General features: G+C 46.0%; 1 protein-coding gene across 1 annotated transcript in view; it reads right to left on the bottom strand.

The window, feature by feature from the left end:
* Positions 1–647: 647 nt before the first annotated feature.
* Mccc1 (methylcrotonoyl-CoA carboxylase 1) overlaps positions 648–25,540 on the bottom strand; it is a 75,302-nt gene continuing 50,409 nt past the window's right edge. The window contains exons 11-19 of the mRNA XM_004644561.2: positions 24,056–24,239; positions 19,921–20,030; positions 17,618–17,834; positions 15,314–15,400; positions 10,446–10,495; positions 7,309–7,446; positions 5,932–6,039; positions 1,959–2,030; positions 648–1,029 (exon numbers count right to left, since the gene is read on the bottom strand). Coding sequence (XP_004644618.1) covers positions 901–1,029; positions 1,959–2,030; positions 5,932–6,039; positions 7,309–7,446; positions 10,446–10,495; positions 15,314–15,400; positions 17,618–17,834; positions 19,921–20,030; positions 24,056–24,239 — 1,095 coding nt within the window. The 3' untranslated portion in view covers positions 648–900. The remainder of the gene's footprint in view (positions 1,030–1,958; positions 2,031–5,931; positions 6,040–7,308; positions 7,447–10,445; positions 10,496–15,313; positions 15,401–17,617; positions 17,835–19,920; positions 20,031–24,055; positions 24,240–25,540) is intronic.

Below are 25,540 nucleotides of genomic sequence, written 5' to 3'. Positions count from 1 at the left end.
CAAAGAGGAAAGTGATCGATGATGTAGACTGTGCCTAAGGAGAGTCACATGGAGAGAAGACAGTCTCTCAGGCTTTCACAGAGAGCACATTGGGCAAGCAATGGCCGTGACTCATCCACATGGCTGACACTGACAAAGGATCTACAATCTGAGGTACAGGATCTCAGGATAAGTACTGAGGGGATTTCTCTGACCTTATCAGACCCAAAAGCTACAACTCTTGTTGCATAGGTCCTGCTTTACCTTGGTCTTAACCATCCAACAGAAAAGTATAAAAACGAAGTATAAGAAGTAAAGCCATGCTGTTATGTTGAGCTGTGGGGGACTCAGGTCAACAATTTCTGACATTGCCAGTGAAGCGAAGACTCAATACTATTATGGGCTACTGGACTCTTTTAGAATATTTTGCTGAGTTTACACACCTATAATATTCAAATAATGGAACTTAACAAAAAAGGGTAACAGATGAATGTCCATTTTGTATCTGTGTATTCAAAGTGGTTAGGATAGATATATAGTTACATTCTCTTAATGAATAGAGGGATTTGTTCTAATGGTGTTTGTAAGTAGGATATCATGTCTGCATCTTGTACAGCAATTAACCACTAGGAAGAGAGTATGCAATGTGTTAATTATTGAAACTGTCCTACCAATTTAACTTGAAACTGTCTCATTGCTATTTGTTTCTCAATAAAATTATGGGGGGAAAATGAACCTTTTGAGATAATTTAGCATTGCATCCCGGACCCAAGTACATGATTCTCTAGGCGGAGGGTTTTAGTACACACACGTGAGCCTTTATTTGGTACAGCTGCTACTCAGGAGGGGCTGCACGAGGCACTTTTGTGTTTCAGCAGCATAGAGAAGATTCTGCACAACCGGCCATTTCTGTGCTGAGGTTTATTCAGATTCCCTTTTGTCACCTTCTTCCTCCTCGAATTCAATCAAACGAGAGTGTCTGTCGGCCTGCGACCCTTCCATGTAGAACACCTTCTTTATCGTGCCATCCCGGGGAGCCTTTATGGTATGCTGCCGAGACACAAGAGAGGGTCACAGCGCCAACGAGGACCAGGTCCCTGCCACACCAGGGTGGCCAAAGCCACGATGTAGCTGCCAGTTTGGATGTTTCCTAGTCTCTCTGCCTCCCCCACTTTTTCTCCTTTTTTAAATGCACCTCAGCCCACATGTACAGTCTCAGACACTCCAGGGACCCATCCAGGGGCATGACTACGAGACCCTGGATGAATACTAGCTTTCAACTCCAGCTTCCCGCAGGACCCCACCCAGGCAGCTCCTATAGAGGGCAAGGGCAGGGAGGGAGCGCAGGGTGAGGAGGGGCCCCAGGGCGGGGAGGGGTCCCAGGGCAGGGCCTGCCTTTGATCCCCAGCATGGGGAAGAAGAAACTGCTCCCAGGCCCTATGCCTAGTGAGCCCAGCCCAGGAACTTGTCTGAGGAAGCACTTGGGTAATAACATGTGTTCAGGGCTGAGATACACTCACCTACTCTCCTTCCACCCATCCCAAAACCTAAGCAGCCAATTTAATTTCAACCAGGTTTTCACACTGATACTAATGCTTGCCACCCTGAGTTCAGCTGTAGAAGACAGCAATAGTTATAGTCAGCGAACGATGCTTTCATAATCAGAAAATGCCAGGTGCAATTTCATAAAACCGCAATGAAAATGTACTGACAGAAAGGATAGTTCAGAGGTTTTTGAGACAGGGTCTCACAACATAATCCAGGCTGGCCTCGAACTCTTGAGGCTCCTCCTGCCTCAGCCTCCCAAGTGCTGAGATTACAGGCATGCGCCACCACGCCCAGTGAGTTTGGTTTTGTAACCGATGATCAGCCAATCTATAGCTTCTAGTATTTAAAACAGCACTAACTTCCGGCGTGAGGCAGAGGAACAAGGCTGCGATAATCTCAGGCTTTACCGCTCAACTCATGATTCCACGCACCTCCATCTTCATGGCGATCATAACCATCAGCGAATCTCCAGCTTTTACTTTGTCTCCTGCTTTCACAAGCACCTGGAGGTTCAGAGGGACAAGTCAATATTTAAGGACACCAGGCAGAAGCTGCCTGTGTGGGTGTGTTGTCTGCCAAAGCCAAAGGTGCCAGAGCAAAAGTGAGACCCCAGGTCCCCGACACTGCGGGCGACAACCCAGGGGCCCAGCACTGTGTGGCTCCGTCTCTCCTGCCTAAGCCTTCTAGTTGGCTTGAATGAGGTGAAGCCACTGCCTAGGTCTTCTGCATTCTTTTTTTTTTTTCCGGAACCGGGGATTGAACTCAGGCCCTTGTGCTTGCCAGGGAAGCACTTACTCTTTTTTTTTTTTTTTTTTTATTTATTAATTTGTGTGTGTGTGTGTGTGTGTGTGTGTGTGGCCAGCTCAGCCCACCAGGGGGTGGCGCTGGCTGACATGTGGTGCTGGGGGATTGAACCGCGGTCCCTGTGCTTTAGCTAAGCTTGTTCTAAATAGGTGCTTTAGACCACTGAGCCATCTCTTCAGCCCCATGAAGCACTTATTCTACTGAGCCATCTCCCCGGCCCCTTCAGCATTCTTTGGGTCTTTTTCATGAATGCACAAGCGAGACACTTCACCAACAGTGGAGGACCAACAGGCACAAATGGACCCTTCGGAGCAGGAGTCCTGACTGGTTTTCTTTTTTGTTTGAGACAGGCTTTCACGATGCAGTTCAGGCTGGCCTTGAACTCACTGTGTCACCCAGGCTGGCCTCAACCTGGCAGCCATCCTCCTGCCTCAGCCTCCTGTGTGCTGGGATTATAGGGCACGCACCACCATGCCTGGCTTTACTGGATTTTTAGATTGGGGGTTGTCTAGAATAGTGTTCCAATTTGTGTGTGTGTGTGTGTGTGTGTGTGTGTGTGTGTGTTTCAAGTCTTCAGGACCCTAGGAAGAGTATAGATAATTCTCATGAGATAATTATATTTATCTCTCACAGATAAATCCAGAAAAACAAGGCTTTATTAATTTATTCATTTATTTACTTTATTTTTTCATTTATTTACTTTTTGAGACAGGGTTTCACTGTGCAGTTCAGGCTGTCCTTGAGCTCAATTTGTAGCCCAGGCTGGTCTCAAACTTGCAAGGATCCTCCTGCCTCAGCCTTCCTCTGTGCTGGGACTATGGCATGCACCACTGTACTGATTAACCCTTGGGGTTTTTAGAAACATTACATAATGGAGTTAGGTTCTAAAGTGATTGTGACCTGGGCCTGGCAGCACACGCCTATAATCCCAGCATGCAGGAGGCTGAGGCAGGAAGATGGCTGTGAGTTTAAGGCCAGCCTGATCTATATATTGAAACTTTATTTAATAAATAAGTACGAGCACCTCCCTTTTTGCTCTTGCTGCCTTGGCCCTTTTCTGCCCCCATGAGCTGTTGCCCACAGCACCCTGCCTTGGAGCCAGCTGATTAGATACTGAAACCTCCACAAAGTATGAGCTCAATAAGCTGTTTCTTCCCTTAAAACAAAGACAGTGAACCGCTGTATGGAGCCTAAGCTGGGAGAAGCGGGAAGCGTCCCTGGAGGCCCCACAAATCACCCGATCTGCAGCAGTGCTGAGACACGGTCAGGCCACGCGGCGCAGGCTGGCGATGCTCTAGCTCATCTCGGCAGCGCCGGCGTCACCGAGGTGCCCCGCCACGCCCAATGGCACCGCTCTAGTACTGCCCCACAGAGCCCTGCCTGGCCTTTGTCAGTGACAGAGAAAATGTGTTTTTTACTTTGAGATGGGGTCACATATAGCCCTGCCTTAAGGGGCTCTCCTGCCTCAGTCTCCCTGGTACCCTCCCAGGTGTGCCTGCCTGCCTTGCTCAATTTTTTTTTTGGCGAAACCAGGGATTAAACTCAGGCCCTTGCACTTGCCAGGCAAGCACTTATTCTACTGAGCCATATCTCCCCGGCCCTCGCTTTCACTTATTTACTTTTTAGTTTTTTTGAGACGGGGTTTCACTGTGTATATTCCAGGCTGGCCTCAAACTCAGTGGTCCTCCTGCTTCAGCCTCCCGCATGCTGGGATTACAGCTGAGCATCATGCTGCCTGGCTTTAAAATATCTATCTTTAAACACAAGAGGAACGCCTCCCACAGGGATGTCACTATGACCCGCCTTGGCAGCTCCAGATCCAGGTCTCTCTTGGCTCACGCTGCCTTGGGGGTGACTATTGCAGAGAAGAGTGTGTGAAATCACTTATGTGTTCAGCAGTCATTTTCTCCTTTTTCTCTGCCAAGAACACACAGTTGAGTGTTCAAGACTTCTGCGCATGTGAGGAAACTCTCCAGGGTCCCAGAGCATGACAGGAGGCTACAGATTTGTCCCCTGCTGCAGTTATATCAGTCCCTGCTAGGATCTGAATGTGCGCCATCACCCAGAAATTCGTACATTGAAACCCTAACCCTAAGGCGACTGTACTTGAGTGGGGGCCTCTGTGTAGCGGTAAGAAATCAGTGTCTTTATAAAAGAGGCCCCTGCTGGGGGTGGTGACGTGCGCCTGGAGTCTCAGCACCTGAATTACAGTGAAACCCTGTCTCAAAACAAGACCAAAATTTAACATTAAAAATGACCTTCAGGGGCTGGGATAGAGCTCAGTGGCATAGTGCATGCCTGGTAAGTTCAAGGTCCGGAGTTGGAGTCCTGATGCCAAAAAGACAAAGCAAAACAACAACAAATACATTTAGGGGGATACTGTCTGTTGAATTTTTTTTTTTTAATTTTTTGAGACAGTGTCTTGCTATGTAGTTCAAGCTGTCTCTGAACTAACTGTGTAGCCCAGGCTGCCTCGAACTCACAGTGATTCTCCTGCCTCAGCCTCCAGAGCACTGGAGTGTTAGAATTACAGATATGTACCACTGGGTCTCCTGAATGCTCTGTTTTAACAACAAAAGACAATGAGTCAGGTGTGGTGGCACACACCTGTAATTCCAGTATTCAGGAAGCTGAGGCAGGAGAACTGCTGTAAATCTGAGATTAGCTTACACTACATAGCAAGGCTGTCTCAACAAACAAAAACAAAACAAGACAATTTGGACTATTTGTTCTCCTTTTTTTTTTTTTTTAAATTGTAAGTTAGTACAGGGTCTCACTACACAGCTTGGACTCATAGTGATCCTCCTGCTTTCAGCCTCCTCAGTCCTGGGGTAACAGGTGTGTGCCACCATGCCCAGACTCGGCCACCAGCTTAGTGTGCCCGAAGGCGGGGCTGGGTTGGCATGTGGTACCAGGGATTGAACCCTGCTCCCTGTGCTTGCCTAAGCAGGCACTTAGTTGCTGAGCTATCTCGCTGGCCCTTTTGTACCTCTGTGTGTGTGTGTTTGTGTGTGTGTGTGTGAGCGTGTGTGTGTGACAGAACTGAACCCTCCTCTCATGCATGCTAAGCATGTGCTCTACGACTGAGTGGCACCCTCTGTAGCACATTATTTGTCCTTTGATGTACATTCTCACCTTCAAAACTAGCAGATGGAAGGAGAGGGCAGGGAAGGGAGGAAGAGGGGTGTGCAAAGAATTACGATGCGCGGCCTACATGAACCAGTTTTTCACTATGTACTGCAAACATGTCCTAATAAAAACTAAAACAAAAAAGATACTTAGAAAACCCCCAGAAACCTTGAGTTAGGGGTACAGCTCAGTGGTAGAGCACATATTTAGCATGCACAAGGTCCTGGGTTCACTCCCCAGCCCCAAACCAAACAAACAGTAGTCTTTATCCTAAATTAGGTAAATCGCTATTTTCACTGAAGACTGCAGTACAGAACCTAGAGCCATAATAGATCTCTTTGCTTTCCTGGAGTGGCCGCGTCCCAGCGAGCACGAGTCTTTGAGGACAGAGGACACACGTAGATGACACAGGCAACGTGCCATTCACCAGCGCTGTGGGCGCCGCTCTGCACCTGTCGCCTGACCAATTACCTTCTCGATGGTTCCCGTCATGGGCGCCACGGTGCCTCCCTGAGCGCCTTCTGCACGCGCTGCAGACAAGTACTTGGGTGCTGGAACGCCAACCTCAACGCTTCCTTCCTAAGAAAGAAAACAAGCTCAAAATGGAATCAAGACCCGCCCCTCAATCCTTACAAACACACTCGCGATCACGGCACTTTGCAAGCGATCACGGCACTTTGCAAGTGATGTGTTAACCACAGTCATCATCCACACCAAGGTTCTAATCCAGTATTTTTTTTTGGACAGGGTCTCGTTGTGAGTCCAGGTGGCCTTGAACTCCTGATCCTCCTGCCTCACCCTCCTGAGTGCTGGGATTGAAGGCGGCGTCAGCATGCCGGGCTCTCTAATTGAGCTTCATGAGCTTGAACAACTCACTAGACCCCTCTCAGTTTTGGTTTCCCATTTTAATGGAGTAATGCCTTTAGGCACAGTGGTGTACACCTGTAATCCCAGCATTGGGAGGCTGAGGCATGAGAATTGCTTTGGGTTTGAGGCCAGCCTTGGCTACATACTGAGTTCAAGACCAGCCTAGGCTACATAGCAATACCCTGTCTCAAAAAAAGGGAGGGGGCATAGCAGTATACATGCCTCCCAGGGGATAAAAGAGTTAAGGCATAAAACTAACTGTAGGTAACAGACAGCCACGGTCTAGAAGTGGCTTTCCGTATCAGCCCACTATCAAGTGCTTGGCTGATGTGTAGAACCTATGCGACACATCTTAGGTCCTTGTCACAACAACTTCATGAGGAAGGTAGCTTCTGTTCCCATTGTACATGGGGAGGAAACTGAGGCCCAGAGTTTCCCAATGCCAGGTCACACAACTGTAAGAGACAGAGCCAGGACTTGAACCCAGGGCTTGGTGACTGCTGCAGGGCTCCTAGCATGATGGGTCGGGGTACTGGGTCTCACAGGCCCAACTCTGCTCCTACAGGTTCAGCTCCATAGCCCCCCAACACGACACCCCCACGAGCCCACCCCCCTTCCGCAGTCCCCTTCTTCTCTAGGGTCTCAAGTCCCCAGGAGAAAGTGGCTGTGCGCCAGTGGCACACACTTGGGATCCCAGCACTCAGGATTACTCGGGATTACTGAGGCAGGAGGATAACCACAGGCTTGAGGCCAACCTCGGCTCACAGTGAGAACCGAGAGCCTAATGGTAAGAATCGGTGCAAACAAGAAGGATGGATGGAGAACTGGGGAGGCAGAGGTGCGGGAGGAGCACGGAGAGGAAAAACTGAGGCAACAGCTGCGGGGGCAGCAGGGAAGGGAACCCCGGGAGCTGCGGGGGCAGCAGGGAAGGGAACCCCGGGCAGGCCACTCCCGCGCACACCCTGGGAGTGGAGCGCTCACCGGAGAGAACAGGTGGACAGTGCCCCCCACGACCACCAGCTTCGCTCTTTTGCCCACGCCATTCACAGAGCTGCTCAGGTAGGTGCAGCCTCCCTCATTGTGCAGAGCACCGCTTACGTGGACGGTCTCGCCTTCGATCTGTAAGAGCCGGAAACTAAGATCTTTATAACAGAATGGTCCTACAGATTTCATAAAAGCTTCAACAGGTAACACACAAAATACATTTTGTTCAAAAAGCCACATAGGAATCAACCCATACTTTACAAAGAATCAGCAATAAGGCAATTAAACGAAGAAACAGTTACATAGCCTGTCCATAGCAGCACAGTGCTACAGACAAAGGTTCATTTGAGAATAGAAAGAAGCCAAATGTAGTGGCATGCACCTGTATTCCCAGCACTAGGGAGGCTGAGGCAGGAGGATTGCCACAATTCAAAGTCAACCTGGGCCAGCCTGAGTCCAAGGCCAGCCTGGGCTACCTACACTGTTTCAACAAACAAAAACAAAAACAAGAAACAAAAATAAACAACTAGAAAGAATAGCAATAAAAATGTATGACAAACATATAAATCAAAGTCAGCAAAATTATTAACATTTATTTGGGTATATTACAGGTTAGTAGTCATTCTTTTTTTTTTTTTTTTTTTGGTGGAACCGGGTATTGAACTCAGGCCCTTGGCGCTCGCCAGGGAAGCACTTATTCTACTGAGCCATCTCCCCAGCCCAAGTGCTCATTCTTGAGTATCTGCGATTCAATGAAATTTAGCTTTTATCAGCACCAGTGTAGGAAAAGGCAGGTAACATAATTAGGCGGCCACTTCCTTTATCGCAACAACATGTACACCCAGTTGCTGCACTTCGCTGTGACATAAGAAGACACACTCAATGGAGACTGACTGCCACGCTGGTACTGCTGGAGCGAGTCTGAGCCAAGACACAGACCTCGTGCCGATTGTTAGGAGGAAGCTGATCAAAGATGTCAAATCTTTCTGTTTTAAATATCTTCTCAGCTGGGCAGAGTGGCTCCCACCTGCAATCCCAGCACTCGGGAGCGGCAACACAAGGGTCATCGTTAAGCTCAAGGCCAGCCTCAATTACAAGGTGAGACCCGGGCTCGCCACCCCTGATACACACGAATGCTTCTCCTCGCCGGGTGGGGGCGCTCGTGCTTATCATCCCAGTACTCTGGGCGGCTGACGCACACTCATGTATGACAAACATATAAATCAAAGTCAGCAAAATTATTAACATTTATTTGGGTATATTAAGCCTGGCCTGGGTGTCCTAGGGAAACTGTCTCAGAAAGGGTGGTGGCGGGGCTGGAGCTCAGTGGGAAGGCCCTGGGTTCCATCTGCAGGGATGAAAACGGAACAAAGAGACTATTTTCTCACATAAATGCTTAAGGAGACAATTTCCCTTATACAACAGAGCCTGTTTTGCATTCCAGGCCCGAGATGCCGGTGTGCAGCCCTCCGGAGGTTCTGTCCAAAAGTTATGAAGCCTACGGTGAGACAGCTCACACTGCGACAGTCAGACGCTGGTTCTCACCTGTCCTGAGTCAGATATCACATCTTGCTCTCCTTTGTAACCTACTAAAACAGCCGTTGGAATGTTTGTAAAGCTCTCAGGACATAAAGGTTAGATTGCAAATGGTTTGTTTAAAGGGTCACAAAAGCACGTTCTAAATTTGTCTCCTGCACCGGTTAGTGGATTTACTTTACTTTTTTTTTCTTTAACATTAACCAAGGGACAAGAAAGTTGGAGCCAAGACAGTGCTCACTAACAGATGGAGAAAGAAAAGGTGGTATATATGGAAATATGATTCAGCTTTTTTTTTTTTTTTTTTTTTTTTTTTTTTTTTCAGCTTTTAAAAACTTCTGATGAAGGCGGGGGAGATAGCTCAGCAGGCTTAAGCACTTGCCTGGCAAGTGCAAGGTCCTAAGTTCAATCCCCAGTACCACAGGAGAAAAAAACCCTTCACTATGGCTTTTTTTTTTTTTTTTTTTTGGTAGCTAGCTCAGCCTGCCCTGGGGCTAGGCTGACATGGCATGTGGTGCTGGGGATTGAACCACGATCCCTAGGCTTGCCTAAGCTTGCCTAAACATGGTGCTTTATTTTTTATTTTTATTTATTTTTGCGGTACCAGGGATTGAACTCAGGACCTTGCGCTTGCCAGGCAAGTGCTTATTCTACTGAGCTATCTCCCCGGCCCCTATGCATGGTGCTTTAGACCACTGAGCTATCTCGCTGGCCCCACAAAACAAAACTTCTGATGCATACTACAACAGGGAAAAAAAGTGAGGCTATTGTGCTGTCACAAAAAGGACAAATGCTGTTTTTCCATTTTTATGAGGTACTTAAAGAAGACAAATTTATAGTAACAGTAGAATGATTAGTGTTGGGGACTCAGGGGAAAAGAAATTGAGTTGATACTTTTTAAATGATATAGAAGCTCAGTTTTTTTTGTTTTGTTTTGTTTTTGTTTTTGTTTTTTTGTTGTTGTTGTTGTTGTTTTTGTGACAGGGTCTCACTATGCAGTTCAGACTGGTCTCTGAACTCACTTTGTAATGCAAGCTGGCCTTGAATTTATGGCAATCCTCCTGCCTCAGCCTTTTGATTACTGACATTAAGGAGTGAAGAATTTCAGAATTTGCAAGGTTAAAAAAGTTCTGGACTTGGATGGTACACACCAAATGAATGTTTTTAATGCCACTGAGATGTATGCTTAATTATTAAAGTAGTAAGTTTTATGTTACATATATTTTAACATAATTAAAAATAAAACTCAGTAAATTTTTCTAAATGGTAAACATCAATAGATGTAACTCATAAGCAAAGGCTCTTTGAGACCAGGGGCACCTCAGTAAGCTCTGGAGAGTGTTGAGGACCAAATACAGCAGCACAGGCCTATAATCCCAGTGATCCGGGAGGCTGAGGCAGGAGGATCACAGGTCTGAGGCCAGCCAGGTATGGTGGTGCACACCTGTAATCCTAGCACTCTGGAGGCTGAGGCAGGAGGATCGCTGAGAGTTTGAGGCCAGCTAGACTGCAGACTAAATAAAAAAAGCCCCAGCCCTGCTCAGTAGGAGAAAGATTAGACTTTGATCTGACCCATAAACAACCTTACTGTGGCTTACCTGCATGTTATAGGACCCATCATGGTTATAAGTTACAGCGACGGCCACATCTTTATGAGAAAGGAGGAAATTGGACAATTAGAAGATATTTATTCAGTCACTGAGCTGCCAAAGATCTCACTTTCAACCTTAAGATAATGAGCTGCTCACGGAAACACCAACACCATTAATATCTTACAGCTCCCTGGAAATAAAGGCTTTTTTTCTTTTTCTTAGAGAAGCATCTGCCCAGCAGGTTTCAGTAAAGAGGAACACCAAAATTTTCTCTTTCTCTTAAAGTTGTGAACTATGTTACAGTCCCTCCCCCAACAAAAAGACTGCAGTGTGATAGCTGAAAATACAGTGAATCAGCAAGGAGACGCTCTGGCTTTAGACCCACATCTGCCACCTGGCTGCCTCTGTGATCCTGACTGAGTCGCCAGGTCCCTGAGCCTTTAGTTAGAAGGATTTTTTTTTAAATTTTTTTTTCTCCTAATGTCTTCAGGGCAGGTTTGGCTAGCTTGAGTTGTGGGGATCGAACCACAGCAACCTGAGCCTGACTGCTTTGTTGAAGCAGCCACTTAAAGAAGTGAGCTAAGGTACAGGCCCCCCATGAGCCTTTATTTACAGGCCCATTAAGTAGGTACATGAATGTAATGATGAGTAAATAAATGTGAGAGTGCTTCATAAACTAACAAGCGACAGAAGAAATGATTCTTGTTACTACGTGGATAAGGTATTGGCTGAAGACTATCCTAGGAGTTGGAAATCAAAAGTTTTGTGGATCTGGGTGGGGTAGCACACACCTGCTTCCCCAGCACTTGAGAGGCTGGGGCTGGAGGTTCACCTCAAGTTGGAGGCCAGGCTGGACTACACAGCGAGTTCAAGGCCTGAACTGCATAGTGAAACCCTCCCCCCACAAAAAAAAAAAAAAAAAAAAAAGTGGAAAGGAAAATCAAAAGTACATGAACTTCAGGGCCTGCACTATTAACTACTATATTATCTTTCTTCCCAACACACATATTTCCAAATGGTAAATTCACTGATAGGATAAATAGAGTCAAAGATATGCTTTCTCCTCTCTTCTCCACATCACTCAGCCTCACTATTTTTTCCTTTCACATACTTTCAACAGGGTGTATGAAAATTCTTCATGCCATATGTTGTCAACTTGCTTTGACTTTAAAGAAAATGCCTCCAATTACCCAGCTTAATTTTCTTTTAATTTATAAAAATATGAAAAGTATTTAGCCAATACAAATGCCAATAGTTTCACTGCCTGGAAAAATTCTTAGCTGTGCACACTGCCACAGACCTGTATGTAATTCCAGCACTCTGGGAGGCTGAGGCGGGAGGATCACAAATTCTTGCCCAGCTTGGGCAAATGAGCAAGACCTTGTCTCAAAATAAAAAATAAAGCCCGGGGGAAGTAGCTCAATGTGCAGACCCTGAGTTTAACCCCCAATACCTGAAAATAAAACAAAACTCCCTACAAATTCTTCTATGGTATTATAAGGCAACAGAACTTATTTTTCCCTTCCCTACTATCACTGACTAGAGAACCCTAAGCACTCTCCTGAACACTTAGTGAGGGTGGTGACTTAGCACGGAGCAGGGCTGGGGATGCACACATTTCCTGTGCGGTGGGTTCAAATTCTCACCCCATCAATTTGTGGTGCTATTTCTGAAAAACTACAAAAGCTTGGGCCTTCGTTTAGAGAGATTAGTAAGTTATGAAACTGACAACAGTCACACTAATCACACTGGCTTCTTCTGAAAACTCAAGAGAAACAATCTTTGGGAAGTGTTTAACACAGTGTCTGACATGAAACAAATATTACAACTCATATCTGATAACAAAAATCAGTATTATTTGTTGAGGAGGATGAGTTATGTTTTTTGTTTTGGTTTTGGTTTTTTTGTGGAACCAAGGATTGAACTCAGACCCTTGCAGTTGCCAGGGAAGCACTTACTCCACTATGCCATCTCCCCGGCCCCTTGGGGAGGGTGATTTGAGACAGGGTCTTGCTATACAGTTCAGGCTAGCATTGAATTCCCAGTGATCTTCCTGCCTAAGTCCTCTGAGTGCTGGGATTACAGGTGTGCATCATTATACCTGGAAATATTATCCTTATTGAGAATCGGACAAGTTTCTGTAAAACATGGCCAATAATAACAAAGTTTTGAATACAGCACTGTATTTAAAATACTTGGCCCCCCTGGGTGGGATGGGGCATGCCTGGAATCCTAGCAACCAGCAGGCTGAGACAGGAGGATCGCTGGGAGCTTGAAGCCAGCCTGGACTACGCAGGGAGGCCCTGTCTCAAGAACCGAACAAACGAGCAACTTGGGCCTTCTCACCGAGATGGCCATCAGTTGGCTCCACCCGGCACTCTCAGGCCCTGGGCTCCCTGGGCTCCCTGTCCGCTGGGCTCAGCAGTCCCCAGAGGCCCACCACAGCATTTCTAAATGCTCCTCCACTCAGACCTCGGTTACTTTTGTAGGGCACTGCCAAAAGTCTACAGTGAACAGTAATTATGTTGGCCTTTTGACTATGTATTTATATATTTTTTAAACTAAATCTTTTTTACTCCCAAAACACAACTTAGTACATTAATTGGAGACCTATGGCAAAGAACAGTTGGCTTATCTGAATTAAGTCATGACTGTCATTCCTCTGTTTAACTCAGGTGGAGGACACCTTGTGGTTTCCTGCGCTGGTATTCAGCAAAGAACAGGTGAGTGTGAGACAGTCCCAGATCCGGAGGCTGTTTCTTAGGGTGAGACAAGCAAGTGTGGCAGGAGCTGGTCAGCAGGCCTCTGTGCGCGCTGTCAGGTAAGGCCTGTGTGCACGCAGACTTCAGGCTTGTGACACAGCCCGGCTCCCACAGCAACGGCCGTGGAGGCTCAGGAGGAGAAAACGACTAAAGAGCTAGACCCAAAACTATGGGTCTCCCTATTCGGTTCAGGCTGGCCTGACCTTGTGGCAGTCCTCGTGCCCCAGCCCCCTCAGCGCTGGGATTACAGGCTTGCACCACCATAGGCCTCTCTAATGTCTGTGAATGAAGAAGCTGACACGTTGCTGTTACTGAGCAGGCGTCTGCAGAGCTGAAGTAGAGAAGATGCCACTCTGTTCAGGGAAGGCGCATAATGAGTTGCTGGCAAGAGCGCCTGGCTGTACCTTGGTAGGCACACTGCCATAGTGGCTCTGTCACAGTTCAAGGACACTTCCCACCCCTGACTGTGCCCGCCTCGCTTCCCTGCAGCAGAAGGGACACAGTCACAGCTATCACAGGCTTTGGGTCCCTCTGGAGTGCTGCCCCAGTCAGAGACGTACAGAGTACCTGCCACTCGAGTGTTAGCCTCTCCTGACCTCAGTTAAAATCCATCAGCCCCTAGCTTGAGCCTACTCGAATTGCTTTGCAATAAGGGACGAATGTTCCATTGGAAAGGTCGTGGCAGTAGCACTTGAATCAACATCAAAAAGGACACCAAAAAGGTTCTGCCACCTTACGAGCCTCAAGTAAATGACCCCATGTTCTGTGCCTTGTTTTCATCATGTACACGGGGATATGACAGTTGCTCCCCCTCATTACGTTGTTGTGAAGGTAAAAACTTACATGTGATGAGGCACATGACAAATTACAGCTCTTTGTGACCCACTTCCACTGGAAACACTGCTTGAGCAGTGGGCAATTTTCCTTTCCTGATATAGCTTTAGATACTATCTTCTTTATTTAAAATAATACATTCAGGGCTGGTGAGATGGCTCAGTGGTCTAAAGCACCTACTTAGAACAAGCTTAGCAAAGCACAGGGACCGCGGTTCAATCCCCCAGCACCACATGCCAGCCAGCCTGCCCCCTGGTGGGCTGAGCTGGCCACACACACACACACACACACACACACAAATAAATAAAAATAAAATTAAAAAAATAATAATACATTCAGACCAGGCATGGTGGTGATTACACCTGTAATCCTAGTGCTGGGGAGGCTGAAACAGGAGGATCTCCATGAGTCTGAGCTGTGTAGTGAGGCCCTATGCCAAATATATTAAAAAAAAAAAGTAATGCACTCTAGCCAGGTGTGGTGGTGCACACCTATACTCCCAGCACTCAGGAGGCTGAGGCAGGAAGATTGCTGTGAGGTTAAGGCCAGCCTAAACTTCATAGTGAGAATGTGTCTCAAAACAATAACAAAGAAAATTGTCCTACCAATTTGGTTTGAAACTGTCTCATTGCTATTTGTTTCTCAATAAAATTATGGAAAAAAATTTTTAAAAAATAACAAAGAAAAGTACAAAGAATTGGGGAAAAGAGGTTGTCTCAAATCCTACCTCCCTGTAATAACCTTGCTAACATTTTGGTTTCTTTCTTTCCTTCCTTCCTTCTCTCTTTTTCTTTCTTTCATTCTTTTTTTCTTTCCTTCTTTCTTTGCCATGTATGTTTTATGACATATTTTGAGAATGCTTCTAAAACACAGAAGTATAAAAAATTAAACACTGCAGATTAAAGCTCCTGCTTAGGCAGACCAGTGACCAGGGTTCCATCCCTGTCATGCTGGCCCCAGCCCGGCGGCATGCTAAAACAGCGAATGAGATTGGGTGTGGTGGCGCATGTCTGTAATCCCAGTGCTTGGGAGGCTGAAAATGGGAGGATCATTGAGTCTGATCTGTGTAGTGAGACCCTGTAGACGCTGTACTAAATACATTTTAAACAAATTAAATATTAATTTACTACTTAGAGCCAATGAAGACTAATTTTGGCATATTCCCGTCCCTTGTGCAGGCATTCAGAAAACTGTATTGGGCAGCTCGGGGCCAAGCCAAAGTCTTCTTTAGGTTCACCTGTATGATTCAGGTTTATCTCTTAATGAAATATTACTTACTTTTTTTACCATCTCTAAGAGTCAAATTTCTGGTGTAACAGAAGTTCAGTCTTCTTCCACTGCTGAATGAAAATGGAGAGACTAGATCTAGAAAAAATGTAAAATTCAACAACAAACTTATAAACATCAAGTTTCCAAAATTTATACCTTACCAAAGAAAACATAAAACACAGCTTCTACGCTGACAGCTCAAATAAATTTTATTTATTTATTTATTTATTTATTTATTTTTTGTATTTTGGGGAAGGATCTACAGGGTGTTCAGGGTCTCACTACTAGATTGGACTCCTACTGATCCTCCTGTTTACAGCCTCCCAAGAGGTGGGATTACAGGCGTGTGCCACAACTCCCAGTCTGTTTTTTTTTTTTTAATTTAAATTAGATATTTCATTTATTATTTTTTTGGCAGTACTGGGGATTAACAGATATTTCATTTATATCCCTGAAAATTTCATAGGGAAAATCCCAGCTTCTCTGGGAGAATTCAAACACTGTGTGCAGCCTGCGCTCTCAGAACTGCAGAGCCTCACGGCTGTGAGGAAGCGAGTGCGGCTCAGGTCACCAAAACCTTCACTCCTCCCTGGTCTCCTCCCACCTGGCCTCCTTTTCTCTTCTCTGGTCCTGGTCCAGCATTAGAGGCTGTTGGACCAAGTCCAGGGGCCACAGAAGAACTGAACTGGAAAAAAAAAAAAAAAAAGAACTGAACTGAAGCCATTTATTTCAAGTTCATCTCTGTGCTAGTTATACATTTGGAAAGAAAGGTAAGAGCACGAGGACTCTGCATTCTAAAAATGGTAAGTTCAGCCTCAGGAAAACCACATGGGGATGTCTGGATGCATTTTCATTTAATGTAAAATGAAAAAAAAGAATTGAGCACAAATCTAAAGATGCAGCCAGACATGGTGGTACAAGCCTATAATCCTAGCACTTGGGAGGCTGAGGCAGGAGGATCACCCTGTTGAGGCCAGCCTGGGGATATATAGTGAGTTCAAGGTCAGCTTGGACTACACAGTGAGACCCTGTCTCAAAGAAAAACCGAGAGAGAAAGAAACAGAGAGAGAGAGAGAGAGAGAGAGAGAGAGAGAGAGAGACAGACAGACAGAGACAGAGAGAGAAAGAGAGATTCATTCTAAGCTTTTAATAGCATTATCTTGAATGTAACTAGAAATTAAATGTCCTAATAACAGGATCTTATAAAAGAAGAAAATAGGAGCCGGGGAGATAGCTCAGTAGAATAAGTGCTTGCCTGGCAAGTGCAAGGGCCTGAGTTCAATCCCCAGTTCTGCCAAAAAAAAAAAAAAAAAAGAAGAAGAAGAAAATAAAATAGACTAGATGGATTTGATTTTCTTTCTTTCTTTCTTTCTTTCTTTCTTTCTTTCTTTCTTTCTTTCTTTCTTTCTTTTTTTGTGGTACCAGGGATTGAACTCAGGACCTTGAGCTTGCCAGGCAAGTGCTTATTCTACTGAGCTATCTTCCTGGCTCCTGGATTTGATTTTTTAAAAAATTCTGGTTGTGAGACTGGGCGTGGTGGTATGGGCCTGTAATCCCAGCGCTTGGGAGGCTAAAAACAGGAGGATCACTACAAGTCCAATCTCCATAGTGAGACCCTGTAGACACTGCACTAAATACATTTTAAAAAAGAAAGAAAGAGGAAGATAAAATTCTGGTTGCACTGAAGGTCAGCATTAGCCTGAGTATCACGGAGCCAGTGTGGGAGACCAGCTCTTGGTCTATTCAGATGGAAGAACTCTCCAAGGACAGCTGACTGAGCTGCAGGCAGCTGTCCAGGAGGGAATGAGTGTTGGTTTCGGGGTATGAGGAAGAGGCCAAGCAACAACATCCTGGGGTGCTGAGGCTGGGGTACCTGTGTGCAGCGAGGACAAGCCTGGCTGGAGCCCAGCCTGTGCCCAGGTTCTACGATCCCACCAAGTACCCAGGTGCCCAGGTCGACAGAAAAGTAACCACAGGGAGGAAGAGAAAGCGATAAGGAAGTCGAAAGACACCCCCACCCCGTTCTGTTTTAACCACTGGGACCAAGCAAGTTGCTGCAGGTACAGAGGCCTCACCAGAGAAGGCCACAAATAGAACAGAGAAGTCACCAGGCATCCGCGAGAGGCGCAGGGAGAACCAAGGCCTGCAAGGCCTGGGATCGGTGAGCCACGTTGACCAGGTCAGGCTGCGTGTGTGGACACCACCGTGAGCTGCAAGCACTCTCCTTCACCACAGAGCACGCTGGGAGAATGGACTCGCTCCGGCAGACGGAGGGGACAGCGCGCAGGGGGCAGATTAGCGGTCTGTCTGTACCTCGCGTCTGCAGGGTGAACGCGTCCGTCACAGCTTTCTCCTTGAGGATGAGGCCCAGGGCAGCCTGGCACAGAAGCTCATTGGCTACCGCACTGCTGCTGGGCAGCAGCTCCTCGCGGTGCTGAGGAATGAAATCGGTGTGCACGTCCCCGGTGGCAAAGGCCGGGTGGGCGCACAGGCGGAGCAAGAAGTCGACGTTGGTGTGCAGGCCAACAATCTAGGAGAAAATAAAATTCCAGTTCCTACTGAGTGAGAAAAACAAGGTACTCAGAAAGCATCTGCTCTTTTTTCTAAGTATTTTCTACTGCAGATAACTCTTAGGACAAATGAAAATTCTAGTAAGGCACCATGGATGGGGGTCACTATATCCATTACTATCTGCCTAGATTAACACAACTACAGTTTAATAAGATGAAAGGATCAAGGAAGTGTAGTTGCTAGTATGGAGACATTTGGCCCAGGAAAGTGGTGAATATAAGCCACGTATGGTGGCACATACCTGTAATCCCAGCACTAGGAGGCTGAGGCAGGAGGATTATTGCAAGTTCACAACCAGCCTGGGTTACAAAGTAAGTTCAAGGCCAACCTGTCCCAAAAAACAGACTGGAAAAAAAAAAGTGGTAAATACTAATTTGTAAGATAGGTACATATAGATATTTTTTGAGCTAGGGCCTCTGTGTCATTTAGGCTGGCCTTGAGCTCACTACATGGCCCAGGCTGGCCTCAAACTCAAGGCAATTCTCCTGCCTCAGGCTACTTAGTGTTGGGATTCTGGCAAGTGCCACCATACCCAGAACCTCACTCATCGATTGGCCGCTCACTGAGCACTGTTTAGGTGCCAGGCTCTGATCCAGGCCCTGGAAAGAGACAGAGGAATGAAGCAGATGAAGCCCCTGCCCTCGGGGGGCTGACATTCCAGGCAAACAGGTAATGGATACCATCTAGAAGCGAACATCTAACATAACATCATGGAGGAGACTTAGGCTGGCTAAGGGGCCAGAGAAGAGCAATGGGCCCTATTTTATTTATTTATTTATTTATTTATTTATTTAGTATTTAGTACATGGTCTAGAGGGTCTACAGGGTCTCACTACATAGATCAAGGTCCCACTATATAGATCAGACTCAGTGATTCTCCTGTTTTCAGCCTCCCCAGCGCTGAGATTATAGGTGCACCACCACGCCCAGTCTCAATGGCTGCCTCAGCATGCCCAGGGGGTGGGGCAGGTATGGCAGGCCTGGGATTGAATCCCCAGCCCCTAGGCCTGCCTGCAGGCACTTTAGTCTGCTGAGCTATCTGACCAGCCATACAGGGCCCTATTTTAAATGACACAGGCAGGAAAGGGTCTGAGAAGTGAGCAGGGGTGCAAACAAGAGGGAAGTTGTGCTTATACAGGGGAAGAACATTCTAAAAGACAGGGGTGTTATGGTTTGTGTCTAGGTGTCCCCCACAGCCTCATGCAGTCATGGGGCAGCTTCTGGAGTTTGTGACTGATTACTGAGGATGTGGATGCTGCACCTGCCCTGGGGCCGGTAATCTGCATTACAATGTAAGGAGGGGAGAGGCTTGCTAGCTTCCACAGCTGGTCCTCTCTGCTCTTTGCTGCCGCCATACCCTCTGCCATGTACAGCTCTGTCTTGGAGCCAATTTAGTATGGACTGAAACCTCTACCATTTGTGAGTTAAATAAACCTTTCCTTCCTTCATTTTGGGTATCAGGCATTAGCCCAGCAACCAGAGAAGAGAAACTGAGTCAAGGGGACAGGCACATGACTTCATGCTGGCAACATCTCAGGAATGGCCAAGAGTCTGGTGTGGTTGGAGCCACAGAAAGCAGATGTGAGCAAATGAATAACACACACCAATTCTATTACCATGTGCTACTTTGTCCTTCTATGATGCTAAATCAATATGGCACAGGCTTTCTGCACCAAGGACATTACTGTCTTGCAGAAAAACAACTCTGTCAAACAGATAAAACTGAACATAATTATTTTCCTTCGGAGAATGTTTGCCAGAATGTAGGCAACATTCATGTAGCTGGCCTCATTTGTACAATGACTAGACTTCACTAAAATATAATACTGACGCTAATAGCTTCACTTCTGTGGTCTTTCTCCCTTCACTGAAATCAAGAAGTCCTCAAATCCTACTCTAACCCATGGAAATTCCCCATGTGACATTATTCTGTTTATGACATCCAAGCAATCGGTGGATACACACTGGTAAGACCAAGGCTTTGACATGGCCTTTGATGCTGACCAATGACATCCGGGTCATTGCCACAGCCCCAGGTCACTCACATTGAACTGATGAAGGCTGTACCTCAGTTTCGTTAGGGCTGCCTGGCGGTCTGCAGCCCATACGACCAGCTTTGCGATCATAGGGTCATAGTGGATGGAAACGTCGTCTCCTGCAAATGAAAAACCACAGTGGCCTTTCAAAATTAAAACTTAGATGATCCAGGGCTGGTGAGATAGCTTAGTGGACTAAAGCACCTGCTTAGGTAAGCACAGGGACAACGGTTCGACCCTTGGCACCACATGCAGTGCCAACCCTGTCCCTAGGGTCGGCTGAGCCAGGCACAGAATCTGGGCGCATGCCTGCAATCCCAGCACTGGGGAGGCTGCTGGAGGATCACCACGAGTCTGAGCTGCGTAGTGAGACCCTGCAACAACCAAATACATTAAAAAAAAAACCAAAACCTTAAATGAACCAAAACAGGACAAGCAAGACAATCTGCTATGCACATCTCACGCTTAGTTCTCACTAATTCCTGGAAGATAAAATACCACTATTTTATTTGTGAGGCAACTGAGGTGTGGAGATGCTTAAAACCTTGTCCATAAAGAACAAAATAAGGTAGACAATAGGAAATAAGGAGGTCAACATTTTGCAAATGAGAGGCAGTGGAGAGGAAGGGAAGTAAAATAATGAAGGCGAGCTGTGTGCTCACACCAACTCACCTGCCGTGTGGGGTCCTGTCCTGCGTCTATGGACCAATAACAATTAACGGTAAACTTGTCCAAAGTCAATGAGAATTAGGCCACCACAGATGCCAGCTGCTAACACAGTGGCTCAATGACATGCAGCTGGCTAGCTCCTTTCAAACTTTGTTTTCCTTTTTGGACATCAACACAGATGCCTTTCAGTCCCTCACATGACACCTCACTTCGGCTCTTCACATGCCTCTGCCCCCCCCATACCCCTCACGTTTCCTCATCCATGAAATTAAAAATTCCTCTGACCCAGAGTTGTGGGGAGGGGTGACAATAAAGTGCCAAGGGCCATGCCTGGCAGAGCTGATAAACAGAAGACAGCTATCAGTACCATAATTATACTCCTAGAGAACAAGCATCTGAACCCGGATGTGACTGGTGAGAAGGGGTTCAAGCTGAAAGGACAGGGTGTATCACAAAGGACACGGCTGTAGGACTTTCCCCAGTGTTCACAGGTCCTGTGACCTCTTTGAACCCCAGGTCCTTGCCTGTTATTCCAGGGGGTTGGAATGTACTCATCCATCCACCCGTTATGCATCAACACACACTGAACACTACTACGCCTGCACTGCAGCAAGGGCCACGGCTGCAACCCAAAGGACCGTGTCCTCACCTTGAGCATCTTAGATCTGAGGGAGAAATATAACCCGTGATGGTCCCACGCAGGTGATGTCCAGGACGCCAGCCGTTTCGGGTTTGCACAAGAGAAGGGCTGGGTGGGGGTGCTATGTGGACTCTTATTACCTCTCCTGGGACCAAGCTTCGAACTCCAAAGTCCTTCTCAGCACTGCACCCTGCGACCCTCTGAGCACCTTCGGGAAACCCCACTGCAGGCTCTGCCTGGAGTGCAGAGCCCTTCTTCACCTCTGCCATGTCCATTTTGTTTCTATATGCTCTGCTGATGAGGGAACTATCCTACCAGCCTCTAAATCTTATACTCCAATGCTATCAATTTTTAAAAATCATGAAATCTTAATGCTCCATTCTGACTTCAAGATGCTACAATGTGCCCTCAACTCCGACTCCAACTGCAGCTCCATTACTCATCTTCCTGACCCTTCTCTTCAGCAGTGTGCTTCTGCACAGTTCTTTTAACACACCTTTCACTTTCTCTTTTCTTCACCTTCCCCTGGGCTGTAGCAGCTGCCTACTTAAATTCACTCCAGATTTCCTCTTAAAAAGTAGTCCAATTAGATCAGCCTAACAGAACTCCTTGTCCTGAGCATTGCGCTCAACTGTCAGAACTATTTTCACAACTGAAATGAAGAGGTCTACATACACATTCAGCACACGGGAGGCTGAGGCAAGAGGTTGGCCAATTCAAGACCAGCTGGGCTATGTTTGGAGTTCCAGGGCAGCCTGGACTATGCAATGAGACCCTTTCAAAAAGAAAAGAGGGGGTTCCACTGTCTGGCAGCCAAGGGGACCCTGCCAACTGCTGCCAACACCCCAGTGGAGAAACTTAGAGGTAAACATTAAATTTAATTTTTTTTTAATTTTTTTTATTTAGTACAAGCTCTACAGGGTCTCACTATGTAAACTGGACTTGTAGTGATCTGCCTGTGTTCAGCCTCCCAAGAGCTGGATTCAGGCATGCACCACCACGCCCAGTCTCAATCACCATCTCAGTGCACCCTGGGGGCAGGTCCAGCACGGCATGCTGGGGTTCAAATGGGCCGCTGCATCTGCCTAAGCAGGTAATACATTTCAAGTACATACAAACTATCTCTGGCACCAGGCATGGTGCGCACGCTTGTAATCCTAGCACTTGGGGGCCTGATGCAGGAGGATTGCTATTAATTTGAGGCCAGCCTAGACTATATATATATAGTAAGAGTCTGTCTCAAAATACAGAAAAACAGGGGCCAGGGAGATGGCTCAGTAGAATAAGTACTTGCCTGGCAAGCTCAAGGGCCTCAGTTCAATCCCCAGTTCCGACAAAAAATAAATAAATAAATAAATAAATAAAATTTTAAAAGATTACAATCTATGCTGAGCAGATATAGTAGTAAGTGACAGGAGAAAAGTTTCCCTGCAAACTCAGTCTACTTAGTGTCTTTCACTGTGGAGAGCTCAGTTGCTGTCATCTGTCATAATTCTCCTGCCCATAGTATCTAAAAGCCCAAGAATATATGGCTTTCCACCAACCATATCTATGATAATCGAGACATATTGAGGTAGAAATTTGTTTTGTGTGGTAGCACGAGATAAGAATGCTCTTAATTGTCTTCATTATGGAAATACATGTATATATTTTTCAGACGAGGTCACTATAGGCTGACCTTGAACTCACTGTGTAGCCCAGGCTGATGTTGAACTCTCAGTGATCCTCCTACCTCAGCCTCCTGAGTGCTGGGATTACAGGCATGTACCACCACTACATTTGGCCATGGAAAACCTTTATTTCTGATATGCATATAAGGAAACCTATAGCAACTACCTAAGGAGCTCTTTTCAGATATATTTTAAAGATCCTTCACAGGGTTAGCCAAATAGCTCAGTGGATTTAAGTGCCTGCAAGCTGATGCAGGGGCCAGGGGTTCAAGCCCTGGCCTGCTGTGCCAGCCCCACTTGGGGCATGCTGAGACAGTGATTAAAACTGGGCATGGTGGCATACACCTGTAATCCCAGCTCTTGGGAGGCTGAACACAGGCAGATCACTACGAGTCTGATCTAGTAGTGAGACCCTGTACACCCTGTCCAAAAAAAAAAAAAAAAAAACCTTCACCAAAACAAAGAAGAGAAAAAAAGTCATATATAGAAAAATCATCTAGAAAAGTACCTATACATAGGAAGCTCTGATTATTAGTTATGGCCATCATTTCATATGCTGAACTATAGTATCTCTTGTACTGTTAGTTTTAGATGCAATGTAATTATTTTATTTCTGCTTAGCTTGTAATGTAGCACGTTGTGTTTCAAAACAATACTACATTGTTTAAAATATGAGTTATGCTCTAACAATAATTATTCCAAAAGGGAGATGGCTCAGTGGAATAAGCGCTTCCCTGGCAAGTGCAAGGGCCTGAGTTCAATCCCCGGTTCCGCAAAAAAAAAAATTAAATTAAATTAATAAAATAAATAAAACATGCTCAAGGGCCTGGGGAGATAGCTCAGTAGAATAAATGGTTGCCTGGCAAGCACAGGGTCCTGGGTTCAATCCCCGATACTGCAAACAAACAAATCTGCAAAATTATACTAATAATATAATTAAAAATATGCTCAATATTTCCACCCAAGAATAAGACTGAACCCCAAAATAAACAATGCACTAAAACCTAGTGTAATGATGTACACCTGTAGCCCCAGCTCCTAGGGCTGCGGCAGGAGGATCACTTGCTCAGTCCAGACCACCCTGAGTACTACAATGCCACTCTGATTTCAAAGAAAAAATGTACTAGCAGTTTAACAAGAGTGAGACGATTCACTTTATTTCTACCTTGCCGTACTCCGGTTTCGATCCGAGTGGAAAGGTCTGCATGAGGGGTGGAGAGATGTACCAACGGTCCCGCCCCTGGCATAAAGTTGTTGTTAGGGTCTTCGGCATATATCCTAGCCTCAAAGGCATGGCCCTGCAGAGGGATTTCTTCCTGGCTCAAAGGAATCTTCTCTCCTGCTGCAATCTGGGAACAGAAGAACAGCGCTTATGAAAACACCTTGCAGCATGCGAACTTGGTCAGTGGCCTTGCATTTTTCTGTAGAAAATGTACATTTGGATTTTGCAATGCAACTAAATAAGAGCTATGACTATATCCATCTGCAAGAGTACTAGGCAACACAGAAATAGATTAACCAACGGATGCCACTTGGCCATAGTCTACTTCCAATGGGTGTCTAGAGTTTTTAAATGGAGACAAGAAAACTGATGGATGATTGATAAATATAAAAATCAAGGTGACTATGGTGGTGCACACCTGTAATGCCAGCACTCGGAAGGCTGAGACAGGAAGATCACCAGTTTGAGGCCAGCTGGACTACATAGTTAGACCCTATCTCCAAAAACCTAAGTAAATAAAGAGTCAGTGTTTAATATGCTCAAAATTTTCTGACAAGATATTCTCAATTTTCATTTAAAACAGCAGTACTCAGCTCCCAAATCAATCTTTTTTTTTTATATAATAAATGATTAGTTGGTATTTAGGTCCAATTCACAGCCAAGAAAGTCCTTGCGCTTTCTGTCAGCACACAAGAAAGCAAGGGGCTGGCCACGTGGTGGCGCTTCAGTTCTTTTCTGTCCCTGTGTGATCCAGATTAGAAGCTGGGTCATTTTTATTATCCATAGCTGCTACACTTATTCCCACTTGGCTCTTATGTATCAATATAACACATCCCTCTCTTCAACAAAGATAACCTGGAAAAGGCAGTCAGGGGTGTGTTGTCACTTTCCTTCCTTCTTTTTAGTAGTACATGTGTGTAGTGCCTGCTTGTTTACATTCCTTGGGTGGAGCTGGCCCCAGCAGTAACCCTTCTCAACCTCCGAGGCTGCAAAGGTCTAGTCGCACTTCGTTACTACTTCAGAAAAACAGAACTCCTTTTCCCTTCCGGCACTCTTGCCAGAAGTGTCCCAACCCACTACAGTTTTTCTAACCCTAATAGTCCATACACCTGGTCTTCATTAGTTCTCAAGCCCTCTCAGGCCAAAAAGAATCTTTCAGCTCATTAAAACCATTAATCATCCCCAAAGGGCCAGGAAAACAAACAAACAAAAAAACCCAACAGCATATTATTTTCAAAGTCCTGAGAAGACAAAATTATCAAAATAATCAGGACTTTAGCAATGCAGCCTGGAAAAAAATAACTTAGATTCAGCACATACAAAGACCCAAGGCAGGGACTTAAAGTTCAACATATCAATACTTGATGAAAAATACCTGTTCCTTATTATGCCTAAGATGTTTGAAATGCAGTGAGATAGTGAGGTTAA

Source organism: Octodon degus, unplaced genomic scaffold, assembly GCF_000260255.1.
Source record: "Octodon degus isolate 3935 unplaced genomic scaffold, OctDeg1.0 scaffold00203, whole genome shotgun sequence".
Classification (NCBI taxonomy): domain Eukaryota; kingdom Metazoa; phylum Chordata; class Mammalia; order Rodentia; family Octodontidae; genus Octodon; species Octodon degus.
This window is presented reverse-complemented; position numbering and strand designations above follow the sequence as displayed.